Source organism: Schistocerca americana, chromosome 2 (assembly GCF_021461395.2).
Source record: "Schistocerca americana isolate TAMUIC-IGC-003095 chromosome 2, iqSchAmer2.1, whole genome shotgun sequence".
Lineage (NCBI taxonomy): Eukaryota > Metazoa > Arthropoda > Insecta > Orthoptera > Acrididae > Schistocerca > Schistocerca americana.
The window spans coordinates 257,898,857-257,913,016 of NC_060120.1; the positions used below are offsets into that span (position 1 = coordinate 257,898,857).

At 46.1% G+C, this 14,160-nt stretch overlaps 1 protein-coding gene across 1 annotated transcript in view; it reads right to left on the minus strand.

The window, feature by feature from the left end:
• The window catches only part of LOC124593940 (sodium channel protein Nach-like), a 273,902-nt gene that overhangs the window by 108,129 nt on the left and 151,613 nt on the right, over positions 1-14,160 (minus strand). The window contains exons 6-7 of the mRNA XM_047132290.1: positions 12,690-12,835; positions 868-1,009 (exon numbers count right to left, since the gene is read on the minus strand). Coding sequence (XP_046988246.1) covers positions 868-1,009; positions 12,690-12,835 — 288 coding nt within the window. The remainder of the gene's footprint in view (positions 1-867; positions 1,010-12,689; positions 12,836-14,160) is intronic.

The window sequence follows — 14,160 nt, forward strand, 5'->3', positions numbered from 1 at the left end:
TGATCGCTACCAATATTGCAATGGTCTTATAGCAAGCCATCACACAAGGCGATAATTCAGCGTTATGCCAACCACCACTAGCTGATATTATGGCTGACAGCAGAACACTCTCTCAACAAGGCATTATTTATATATGATTAGCCAGCATTAGGTGTAGAGTTGTCCGACTCTGTAACCTTCCACCATTTGCCACACGCCATTCAACTGAGCCACATGGTCACTGTACTCAGACAGCTGTCGTGTGATGCATTTGGCATTGATTGGGACTGAGCTGTTCAGCCCCATGCGGCTGGATAATCTATCCATTAGCCGGCCGGGGTGGCCGAGCGGTTCTAGGCGCTACAGTCTGCAACCGCGCAACCGCTACGGTCGCAGGTTCGAATCCTGCCTCGGGCATGGATGTGTGTGATGTCCTTAGGTTAGTTAGGTTTAGGTAGTTCTACGTTCTAGGGGACTGATGACTTTAGAAGTTAAGTCCCATAGTGCTCAGAGCCAATCTATCCATTCAGAATCTGCTGGGAAGCTGTTATTGGTTAATCGGCTGCTGGTTGTGCACTGAGGTCTGGGGTTCAGTATTACCTGTGCCTCCCTGACTCAAATGCCCCAGGCACTACAGCCTCAGGCAACAGTGTTGTACAACCGTGACAGTCAGCTGCTGCTGAGACAGCAGCAATCATGTCTAAAGTAGCATCATGTAAGACACTTCCAGCCTAGTGCTGATGACCCAGCTAAGCCCTTGCCTTTTTATTGTGATTGAAACGCTGCTGACCCTTTCTAGAAACCCCACTCCTACATACACAACCAAAGTTATGCTGTGCTGGACGTAGGTGGTCCTATTATGAGGCTGAAATGTGGAGTAGTACGCACCCTGACGCCACTGGAGAAGAGTGAGTTGACCCAGTAGTCGTGTAGCTGTGGGTTGAGCAGCGCAGTGAGGCCCATGCGGTGGCTGTAGTAGCGCGTGTAGTGCAGGTACTGTTTGGAGCGAACCACCTGTGCCTTTCCAGATCTGCAACAGAACACGCAGCACTGTGGCTCACTGCCACCTTCAATGTTCAGTATCTGCCACAGCGCCACTACTCAGGTCTCATCTTCAAAACTGCTTTCAAATTAATTTACTCTTTAGTGAACATGAAACATTGACATGGCTTTGGATGACTCGTGTTTGGATGATTGCCACAAGAAATAAAACTTCCTGGCAGATTAAAACTGTTTGCTGGACAGAGACTTGAACATGCGACCTTTGCCCTTCGTGCACAAGTGCGATACTGACAGAGCTACCCAAGCATAACTCACGAACCACCCTCACCACTTTATTTCCACCAGTACATCTCCCACATTCCAGCTTCACACAAGTCCACATGCATACCTTGAGGGACTAGCTCTCATGGAAGAAAGGATGTTGCAGAGAAATGATTTATCCATTGGAGAATTGATTCCAGGAAGAAATATTACCCTCCAAAGAAGTGTGCGCTGATCTGAAAGTTACTGGCAGATTTTAACTCTGCGGCAGACTGGGGATCGAACTCGGATCCTTTGCCTTTCATGAGCAAGTGCTGTATCGACTGACCCTCCTCATAACTTTATTTACATCAGTACCTCTTCTCCTCCATTCCAAACTTCACCCAGGCTGTGGATAAGTCATATCTGCGCAAGACCCTATGTTCCAGTAGCGCAAGTCTCATAAGGTATCCAGGAGAGTTTCAATGAAGTTTGGAAGGTACAAGTGAGGTACTGGTGGAAATAAAGCAGTGAGGATGGGCTATGTTCGAATGCTGGTCTGGCACACAGCTTGAATCTAGCAGCAAGTTTCAAATCAGTACACACTCTGCTGCAGAGTGAAAATTCATTTTGGATAGAAGATATAGCTCTGGGCGTGGAACCTAAATGATGATTCCATTTTTATGAATTGGAGGTGGACCGACACCCCAATTGCACATGAAGAAATACCAGTCATTTTCGGTGGATTCCTCATAAAATACGTTAAAGTGAGGTTTTTAGGTGAGCTTCACACAAAATACACTACTGGCCATTTACATTGCTACACCAAGAAGAAATGCAGATGATAAACGGGTATTCATTGTACAAACAGATTATACTAGAACTGACATGTGATTCCACTTTCACGCAATTTGGGTGCATACATCCTGAGAAATCAGTACCCAGAACAACCGCCTCTGGCCGTAATAACGGCCTTGATACGACTGGGCATTGATGGCGTGTACAGATACAGCTGACCATGCAGCTTCAACACGATACCACAGTTCTTCAAGAGTAGTGACTGGTGTATTGTGACGAGCCAGTTGCTCGGCCACCATTGACCAGACGTTTTCAATTGGTGAGAGACCTGGAGAATGTGCTGGACAGGGCAGCAGTCGAACATTTTCTGTATCCAGAAAGGCCCGTACAGGACCTGCAACATGCGGTCGTCCATTATCCTGCTGAAATGTAAGGTTTCACAGGGATCGTAACACATCTGAAATGTAACGTCCACTGTTCAGAGTGCCGTCAATGCGAACAAGAGGTGACCGAGACGTGTAACCAATGGCTCCCAATACCATCACGCCGGGTGATACGCCAGTATGGCGATGACGAATACACGCTTCCAATGTGCGTTCACCGCGATGTCGCCAAACATGGATGCGACCATCATGATGCTGTAAACAGAACCTGGATTCATCCGAAAAAATGACCTTTTGCCATTCGTGCACCCAGGTTCGTCGTTGAGTACACCACGCAGGCACTCCTGCCTGTGATGCAGCGTCAAGGGCAGCCGCAGCCATGGTCTCCGAGCTGATAGTTCATGCTGCTGCAAACGTCGTCGAACTGTTGGTGCAGACGGTTGTTGTCTTGCAAACGTCCCCATCTGTTGACTCAGGGATCGAGACGTGGCTGCACGATCCGTTACAGCCATAGGGATAAGATGCCTGTCATCTCGATTGCTAGGCCGTTGGGATCCAGCACGGCGTTCCGTATTACCCCCCTGAACCCACCGATTCCACATTCTGCTAACAGTCATTGGATCTCGACCAACGTGAGCAGCAATGTCGAGATAAGATAAACCGCAATCGCGATAGGCTGCAATCCGACATTTGTCAAAGTCGGAAACGTGATGGTACGCATTTCTCCTCCTTACACGAGGCATCACAACAACGTTTCACCAGGCAACGCCGGTCAACTGCTGTTTGTGTATAAGAAATCGGTTGGAAACTTTCCTCATGTCAGCGCGTTGTAGGTGTCGCCACCGGAGCCAACCTTGCGTGGACGCTCTGAAAAGCTAATCATTTGCATATCACAGTATCTTCTCCCTGTCGGTTAAATTTCGCGTCTGTAGCACGTCATCTTCGTGGTGTAGCAGTTTTAATGGCCAGTAGTGTATATTAAGGCCATTGTCTTTTTCATAGAAGTCTATATACTAGGTCTCTGGGTACTTTTTCCAATGAGCTGCACACACTGTCCCTGACAAACCTTTTTTTGATGTTTAAAGTAGGCGGCACGAGGGGAAGAGGTCGAGTCAGCAGGAGTCATAAACCGAGACCTGGTCAGGCTGTCCCCCTTGCTGCGAAGGAATTAGGAATGGTGAGAGGAAATCAATAGTGGGCCTCTTTTTATTTTATTTTTTACCCTAACTAAAATACATGCTACTAGCACCACATTGTGCACTGAGTAAATAAAACAAACCCAGGACTATGCTACACCGACTTAATATACGGGGAAACGTAAATGTGCTGCGTAGCATGACGCAGAAGCATGAGCCGCTGCTCTAATTGCGCTTGATTATCCAGGTATGTCTTCGTAAAAGTCGTAGGTTATTCCACCAATAGCCAATTGTGTTCTTGTCAGCTCAGTCAATGGTATCGTCTCCTATCTGTTGATGATCCAGCTGTATGGAAGGTCACATAGGGAGCTTCCTAAGTAATAAGAAAAATATTGCCTGTACTTTGGGTTCCATATAATCCTACAATGATGATCTGGTAGGTAGTCCTAAAAGTCCAATACATCTTTAGGGCCATTGTGAAATGAGTATTTCTTCATGTGCTCTTGGACCCACAGGAAATACATTTCATCTGGAAGAAATAGAAGTTGTGGTGTGATATGTTCTGAGGTCATTCGTAGAAGATACACCAAAATTTGTCGCACCAAGTGCCACATGTCTTCTGCTGCACCACAGCAGATATACTGCTTGTCCATGTCCGTTACTCCACAATTCACACATAGAGGCGAGTCCACCATATTTCACCTGTGGAGGCGCGATCAAGTGACCTGTTTACTGTTAACTGTGATGTAACATGTTGATTGGATATTTGCATCCAGTGTAACTGCATGTACCGCCCATCATACCACCGTTCAGCTAACATGAGAGTTCCTTGCCTCCACGACATTTGGTGGACACCTTCGTTGTAGAACTCTATACAGCTCCTGCGCCGTCGCTTGTTTTGTTTCTGGTCATGTGATGTGGACATAACTGTGTTCAAGGAGAAAGTGACCAAAATAGTAGAAGTGCAAGGGAATATCTTTCAACATAAGTAGGGGCATGAGGGAGGGTGGAACCAGGGACTCCAGCAGCAAACCTGTCAAATTTTCTGGGTGGTGGCGCCACAGCTTGATGTGGGAGCTGATTAAAAGGCCACTGTTTTGTGTGGATTTGGACTAGGCCAAAACCCTCCTTCATCTGAGGGAAGTTTCAGCAATTTATAACTGATTTAGAAGAGCATGCCGGTAGGCTCCAAATGCCGCTAATATATGCCAAGCCATCAGTAATGGTAATGGAAGTACATGCACTATGCATGGAATGTGTGATGTTACAAAAATGTTGACAAAGTGCATCCTTCGAAGAATGTTGAGCATTCATAGATGAAGGTTGGCGATCTTGACCCAAATTCGTTGTAACAAGTAGCGGTAGTAAAGGGCTGCAGTGCATCGTATGTCATTGTGAAACTCTACTCCAAGGCATCTGATAGTACCACTAAGGTATAGGGGATCTACACACGCTGGGGTCAACCCTTCTGAGGTAACCAATTTGGTGACATTTAGATAGATGCATCTGATAGTAACACTAAGTTATAGGCGGTCTACACACGCTGGGGTCAACCTTTCTGAGGTGACCAGTTTGGTGACATTGAGATAGATGCCAGAAGCTATACCATATGTGGCAATCCATTCTAGTGTGATGGTTACATCATTACCATTGCGGAGCATGAGCACCAAATCGTCTGCATATGCTATACAGCAAAATGTGATGCCACATAACGTTAGCCCAGTGAGGCACTGATGGAGGCCAGAGAGGATCAGTTCCATTTCCAGTGCCAGGGCATTGAGTTAGGTCGACAGGGGCAGCCCTGACTCAACGATTTGGAAATCGGGATGGCCTGCATGATGTCCACTGACGAGTAACTAGGAGATCACCCACTGGAGGAGGTGCATCATGATGTCTATGAATTGTTGTGGGTATTGCATGTGTTACACATGATCCACCCAATCAAAAGCCTGGCTAAAATCTAGTGACGCCAGTACTCCTGGGATGCAGTGTGCCCTCGCTAGAGCTATTATGCCACAGTATCGACACAGTGCTGTGCTGTGTTATTGATGCCTTTTAGGGAAGCCTGATCTGGTGAGATGATGTGTGGCAGGGCCGGCCATATATGGGTCACTATCGATCTGACGAATATCTTCATGTCACACTTGAGGTATCTCAGTAAGTGGTAATCACGTACTCGAGCGCCACCTGTCGTTTTGTGGACTGGTATAATCATTCCTTCGACGAAAGTTGTGGGAAGCGGCACCGTGGGGGACATAAGCTAACGGATATCTGTCAACTTGGAAGCCAGTAAATACTAAAACGATCTATAAAACTCCACGGGGAGTCTGTCGCGGCCAGGACAATTGTTTGACACTCCTATATCTATGGTGTCGATAAATTCTCCTTCTGTAATTTGTCCAACAACTCAGTTGAAAATCCTACGGAATAGTACCGTTAACTAGTTGTGAGACACCTGTCAACAGGCAGGCCGAAGTGGCCGAACGGTTCTAGGCGCTTCAGTCCGGAACCGCGCGACTGCTACGGTCGCAGGATCGAATCCATCCTCGGGCATGGACGTGTGTGGTGTCCTTAGGTTAGTTAGCTTTTAAGTTCTAGGGGACTGATGACCTCAGATGCTAAGTCCCATAGTGCTCAGAGCCATTTGAACCATTTTTTTAACACCTGTCAACATCATATTGAGTCAAATAGAGTTTAGCGTAACAGCTGAAGAAGGCTGCACCAATACCAGGCTGCGTGGTGAGGTGGCGACTGTCTGTAATAGTGATGACCTGTATTAGTGCCTGTCGTCGATTTTTACATTCTCGAATGACGTGGTACTTGATGGGTCATTCTTTTGCTACTGTGTCGTGTGTTCGCGCTCGGACGATCGTCGCTTCTAGGTGACGGTAGGTATGAGCTAAGATTTATGCTTTCACACAGTGGACTGCCATCCGTCATTCCAGTGTTGGTGGCAGAGGGGGACATTCACTAAGGATGGTGAAACAAAAATCTAGGTTGTGTCGCCTCCAAGCCGCAGTCTCGCAGTCGCAAGTCGTAATCAAGGTTCCTTGTAGGGCCAGCTTATTGCAATTTAACCACCAACTGATCGACGTTGGATGTGTTGGGAGGTGGCGGACGCACGTACTCCATGCGTCCTCGATGGAATGCTGACTATCTGGAAAGCAAGGTGATCATAGAAGTGAGATGAGCTTCCAGGAATGGAGGTTGCGCCACACCAGTTGGCGACTAAGGGTAACAGCACATGTATATGACTCGTTATCTGAAAAGGCACAGGCTACACCTCTGCGTCACTCACTGTTGCCTATCAATGTGGCTAGACGAGAGACCTGTAAAATGACTGAATTCCAGCCAATTTCCATGGATATTTTCCCATATATCTATCAGCTTGAAGTCGCGGTTGAGTGCCCCAAGTTTGGGGCAAGATGAATGGCGTGGCAGGTGACAGGTGGGCGCCTGAACGCTACTGAAATCGCTCCCTAGTACCAAGCAGTCGTGCCTACCTGAAAGAGCAATGCTACTCCTTCTGCTAAGAGGAGTGGTCATTAGAGATGTCGTTTTGTTCTGGAAGGGGCGTACACATTCATAAACTGGACGCCTAGCACCATTACGGCCATTCCTGTAGTGTCAGGGAGACATCTCACTTCGTCTACCTTGAGGCCCTCCCTGAGGGGAACTGCAACACTGCTGTTGGTTGGCGAGGTATGAGAGGACATATGAGCAGTATAGCCATACATACAACAGAAATAGTCGACGTAGACCTCTTAGAGAAAGACAGTGTCGATGCCTGGTATGACTTGGAGTAGCGACAATTTCGTACATGTCTTAATGGTTTTAACATTGATGGTCACTAAGCGATAGGCCTGTAGATCATCTGCTGCAATGAGGACCGCCGTCAGTGTCGCCATAAATGTTGTTGCCTGTCACGTACAGGCTACGTCCAAACTGTCGTCTGCTGCTACTCAGGAGGGGCTGAGATATGACAAGACACCCCCCCCCCTCTCACATACCATGTCAGATACAGAGTGTTCCTCAGTGTCATCTGCCCAAGGTGACAACCTCAGTCGCTTCCTGCTGTGTAACGGTGATGGGTGCTGTACCCAAGATATGTTCGCCTGACGGACCAGAAAGAGCCGTGTCCAAGTCAGGAAAGGCAACAGGTGCGTAAGAGCCTGTGTCGTTCATGTTTCCTGTGTTGTTGGCCGTCCGGCTGTCAGCTGGAGGCACTCAGCACTCATCAGAGCGTGTACAGCATAGCTTTTTATGTTTCCTCAGCGCCCTCTGTTTGCCAAGACGGGTCTCCATGTCTGAATGATGTGTGTTTCCTTCACGGCATCATCTTCAGGGAGAAAAGCAAAGGTCAGTACAACCCTTTGTCGAATTCCATTCTCTCATCTGTATCTCCCTCCGAAATTGATGGGCGACCTCCCTTAATCTGAGACGACTCTGTCATGGTTTGGTCAATCCTAAGTTTGCTAGGGTTGTGCAGTCTGATGTTCCCTGTCTTCCAAGTGGTCCGCTGTCTGCCATGATGATCGACCACGTCAGCCCTGTGTAACTGAGGGGAAGGGCTGTAATGGTAGGGGGTTGCGTCGATTCACCTAACGGGATCTGTGTAAGTCGATGTTGATAAAGCGGATAAAGCTTTCGATTACAGTCGAGTTGGAAGCTGAGCTTGATGGATTTTCTCTAAGAATGAGCCATAGCAACTCAATGTCAATGGACTCGAGTACTAGTTGTGACGACGAAGTAAACCAACTACACATGCTCGCGACTCTGCAGATGGAACACAAACAAGACGTCCTCGCCGCTCACCTGCCGAAGACAGACTGATGGACCATTTAATGCTGACTAACTACCGTGTCATCCGGTGCTATATAGTCATCCAGAAGCAGTACAGGGGGTGTATTGTCAGCACGCAGCTCTCCTGGTTGTTGACAGCCTCTCAGACCCTATAGCCGCTACTTCTCACTGAAATAGTTCCTAAATTGGCATCACGAGACTTATCAGGTCCACTTTCAGTACTCCCGGCAAGGTAAATATCGTGGCAGTGCCGGAAATTGAACTTGAATCCTCTCCACGGCACTCGGAGCCCGTGACCAGTCAGCTACAGACGTGGACTCTGTAGGTACTACGTCAGTACAACGACGAAGGTTCAGGAGAGGCTGTTGAGTGACACCTTGTAGAGGTAAAACAATTTGAAGTCTTAGGAAATGTTAATTTGGTTACAGACAGCAACATAGAACTGGTGGCATGCTAAATCCGGTCCTTAGCACATTTACTGCCACACTGAGTATATATACAATTGCCACACTGTTGGTCGAAAAATTAAGATATCCATCAGAGCAAATAACGGGGTTTTACTCACGTGTTAAACTTTAATGGGAACAATACAGAATTACATTTGCAGCTGACTTATCATTATACAGGGTGCCCTCCGCTAGCAACAATGGCGGTGACCTGGATGGGCCGGAAGTCGAACTTACCTTGAATGACAATTACAGGTGTGTCATTTCATTATGCTTCAACTCTGTACTTCAATACATCTGTCACAGTGTTTGGCAAGTGGTGGCATACCTCTCACTTGGCAACCCATGACCAAGTGTTCTCAGTGGGTGAATGTACTGGCCAGCCCAATAGTCGCATATGCTCTGTATTGAGGTAGATTAGGACAGCACGGGCAACATCCGATCTTGGGTTATCTTGTTCAAAGACAATGTCATACAGACCTGGAATATAGGGTACAGCCACCTGTCTTACCTTGTCAGGGATGTACCAGCTGCTCTCTGTACAAATTGTAAATTGCCTTTCGCTCCCTGTATTTTACATCTGCCTCCTTTAGAATTTGAAAGAGAGTGTTCCATTCAACATTGTCAAAAGCTTTCTCTGAGTCTACAAATGCTATAAAGGTAGGTTTGGCTTTCCTTATGCTAGCTTCTAAGGTAAAGTCTCATACAACAGACCTAGTAGAGGAGATGAAATTTTTGTATACCACAGAAAGCAATAAGAAAAAAAAATCCTCAATGACAAACTATATACAAATAAATTAGTTTCTACAAATGTTTGCCCTGTATATAATACTACAGCAAATCTATGCATATTTTGATTCCTTAATACAGTGCACTCAATATTTACAAACAAAATCGTATAAAATAGAATATGAAGCATAAATTTAAATAGCCAGTTGTGTTAGCGCAGAAGTTGTAAGGGATAACTGGAAGTGATAATGTAATCCACAAGAAATGGGACATCTCTTACTGCACCAAACTCTTTGAGAAGACATACTGTTGCAATATCTTTGTACCACATTTTGATCTACCAATAAAGAAACAGTTTGAGTGATGTTTCGCGTATATGTGGATTTTTTCACATTTAAGGAGGCACATTACATGTAAACAGACAGAAAAAAGTGCTATTTTCTATCATTAGCAAATAACGATCACAAACTTTATATTTTCCGATTTTTCAATTGCAGAAAACCCAAGAAAAGACGACTGGAGGTGAGAGAAGCGGAACTCACATCCAAACATCACGAAAAATACCAATGCAATTATTTACACTTGAAAGTGAGAATAAATTCTCAATACATGTCGTGCTATGCATAACAGAAGTAACTGGTTCAGTGTTTTATTACTGAAATCATGACTGGTACAGTCGCTGGCTTTTCAAAAACATCGATTATGGTGAATGACATTAAAAGGATGTTCCACTCTGGAGTCGAGTGTACATTTCTTGGAAAGTTCCTGACGGAACTGAGTGGTGTTCTGGGACTGAAACCCAGCATCTTGCCTTCCTTGGGCAACGATCTTAGCAACTGAGCTGTTCGGCCCATCCTCACAGCCTCACTTCCACGTGTCTCTCTCCTTCTTGCCAACTGGACAGAAGCTCTGCTTTACTCTGAGACTTTTGGAAAGTGGGAGAAGGTACTTTCAGCAGTTAAGCTACAAGATCACGCCGTTAAGTCGTGCCCGAATAGCTCACTTGGTAAGAGTATTGCCTGCAGAAAGCAATACTGAGTCCCAGAGCAGCACACCATTTTAATCTCCCAGGAAATTTCAATAAGGCACTCTTTCACGATTTAGAATAGAGTATTTTCGAGCTTAATGTATGTTTCTTACTTTGTACACAGTACAGCACTTCGAGTTAATGCTCCTTTTGTGTCTAAGGAAATATGGAGTTTTGTACATCATGCCTGTAGACATTTTCCACTTATTTACATACATAACATCTCACCACGTAATATCACATCATTCCCGACTGGACTGGTAGTCGTTTTGCCACAGTAATAAAATCATAAACGTTTAAGTCTGTCCATGTAAACATGTTTGCCTAAGCATCGAATCTGAGCCAGGTGCATTGCTTACGCTGGCTCTCATCTCTTCTTGTACACACTGCCTGACAAAAAAGGGAAGCGCCAGGAAGGGGAGGAGGAAATAAAATGAAAGTTTACAGACTGAGAAGGTATTTGATGATGTTTAGATGATTACAAAATCGAGCAAAATCTAGAAACAATGAGTATCATTCTGATCCTCCTCTGGCCGGGACGCATGCACTTATTCGGTTAATGATGGTGTCATAAAGCCATTGTACCTCTCCTGAGTACAGCTGGCCCACAACTGTTGCAACTGGCCCTCGGTATCCTTGATAATGGCACACGAACAGGATTGACATCCGAGCCAGTCCCACAAATCTTCTACCAAAGACAGATTTGGGGATCCTGCTGGCCACAATAGTACCTCAGCATCACACTGACAGTACATAGAGCCATGTGCCATGTGTGGACGGTCACTCTACTGTTGCAAATTGCACTACGGTACTGTGGCACCAGAGGTAAGAGCTGAGGAAGCAATATGTTTGTGACATATTATTGTGCTGTCACAGTTTCCGCAATCACTACCAGCCATGATCTGAAGTTGTACCCAATGGCTTCCCACTCCGTGTCAACAGGAGTAACACTGCTAGCCTCTCAAAAACATTGGAACAATGGGAACAGTCTCTTGGTCATCAGCATACTCGCTGAAAATGGTTATCTGTGGTAGTGCAGAAATGCGATCCATTGCTGAACACAATGGAACACCATTCATCAGCAGTTCATGCTGCCCATCACGGCATGACTCCAAAGGCAGCCATCTCTGTTGTGATGTTAATGGCAGTCTATGCATGGGACTGTAATTCTCTAGTTCAGCTGGTGCTAGACTACAAGCAGTGGTGGAGGCTAAAACGAAACCTTGCAGGGGGTCCATTATTTGTTGTCAAATGATAGGTGCAGATGTCAAGGGGTTATGATGCGCTTGGTGCACAATATGACGATCCTCCCTAGCGCTGGTCAGATGTGGTCGACCAGAACCTTTACAACAAGTACGAGCCTACCCTCACACTCCACGTAGTCTGAAATTGGGCCACTGTCACATCCACAAATCTGCATACTGAATGACCCAATCAGACGGCCAAATTGAGGCCCATACTGAGGCTCCTTTTCAACTCTGACAGATGCTAATTACGCTGTTTCATATGAGTACACAGCATCTCCGTTTCTCACGCTGATGTACTCTAATAGGCCTGGAAACAACAATAAACACAAGCAACACTACTGCTCTCTGGAGGCCGCTCTTTCTGCCACAGAGAATTGCAACTCTAATCATTTACATACCTGCCATTGGTGTGTACAAGTATGAAGTTACAGTGACATCAGCCACGTCTCCCAGGTGCTTCACCTTTTCAGCAGGAAGTGTATAACCTTTTAAGACCTCACTGTGTAACATTGCACGATTCCCGACAGGAAAAGCAGCACAAAATAATAATCGTTTCAGACTGTCCACAAAATCAGTTCTGCATTAGGAGTGGTCTTAAGCCGTAGACTCTGATTACGCTGGCTTCCCTTGCGGCGGTATATACCACTGAAAAAATTGGTCTGGAATGTCCGACTATGCAGGTAATATAGGTGTTCAATCAATTCAGAATTAATACCCCAAGAAAACAAAATGGCGTGAGCTGCAATTTTAAGTGTTGACTACAATATTTCAAGTATACAAGTCCGATCCTAATTCCAGGTCAATATGTTAGCCTGTGCCGGAACATCAGTTTGGGGAGAGTGTGTCAGGAACAGTAGGATAGGTGCTGGAGGCGGCAGGCAGTAAGTTATAATGCCTACCTGTCGGTGACGCGGACATCTCCACGGTAGCCGAAGGAGCAGCAGAAGCCGAGGTAGGAGAGTCGCGAAGTGAAGAGCTTGTGGCAAGAAGTCTCCTCACCCTTCCACTTGCAACCCTCCAGCAGCTGGTCGCACGGCTGGCTCATCTGCACACACCCATACACTATCTGATCAAGAGTATCTGGACAGCTATCAGTGGATATTAATATAGGGTGGGTCCACCTTCGCCTTTAAGATCCCTTGAACTCTGCTGGGGACACTTCCAGTGAGGTTTCTGAATGTCTGTGGGGCAATGGCAGCCCATTCTTCATCAACAGCTGAAACCAGAGAAGGCAATGGTGTTGAGCACTGGGTTCTGGAGGGAAGATGATTCTCTCATTCCAAAAATATTCCGTTCGGTACAGGTTGGGGCTCTGGGGAGGCCACTCCATTTCATGAATGTCATTGCCCACAAACAGTTGCCTCACAGATTCTGTTTTTATGACAGGCTGCCTTGTCATGCTGATATGAATAATCATCATCACCAGACTGTTCCTCTACTGCACGCAGTACATGGCACTGCAAAATGCATCCACATTTAGTGTTTTCTTGAGCAAAGTAAGTGGACCACACATTAACCACGAAACATCCCCATACCATAACACAACCTGCTCTGTATTCCACAGTTGATACTGTAGGTGATGGCGGGTTATGTTCTCCAGGAATTCGCCAAAACTAAACCTTTCCATCGGATCTCCACTGTGTACAGTGTAATTCATCACCCCAAATCACTCTTTTCCAGTCTTCCGGTGTCCAGTGATGTCGCTTAGCACTAATTACAGACATGAGCGTCAGCGCCGGAGGGGTGGGGGGAGGGGAGGGCATGCTCCACCAATATTATTTGAAAAGAAATTTCAATTTTTTAGTCTTATTTGGCAAAAAAGACACCACTGAACGAATATATCAAAGCTTAACTAATAACACACACTAAAAGCTCTTGTACAGTAAGAATTAACGGTCTGGAGGATTCATAACGTGCCAGTAAATGAAATCCATTTACATTATTCTCTAAAAAGACAATATTCCAAGTTTTTATGAATTGTGTTGGTATGACTGCAAGTGGTGAAGGAGTGAGGTGGATGAGGACTCTATAAGTTTGTACGAAGGGTTCCAGCAGGTAGATAGCTAACAATCGAACGCCATGTGACAGTCACTTACGTCCTGCCTTGCTGCAGGGGTAACGCCAGTTCCCGTCAGATCAATGAAGTTAAATGTTGTCGGGCTTAGCTAACACTTGGATGGGTGACCATCCAGGTCAGCTGAGCACTGTTGGAAATCAGGATGCAGTCAGCACTTATGAGGCCAAGTGAGGACCTATTTGATTGAGAAGTAGCAGCTCCAGTAATGAAAGCTGACAACGGGCAGGAGAGTAGTGAGCTGACCACACGCCCCGCCCCTCCACATCCGCATCCTGAGGATGACTAGGCAGTCA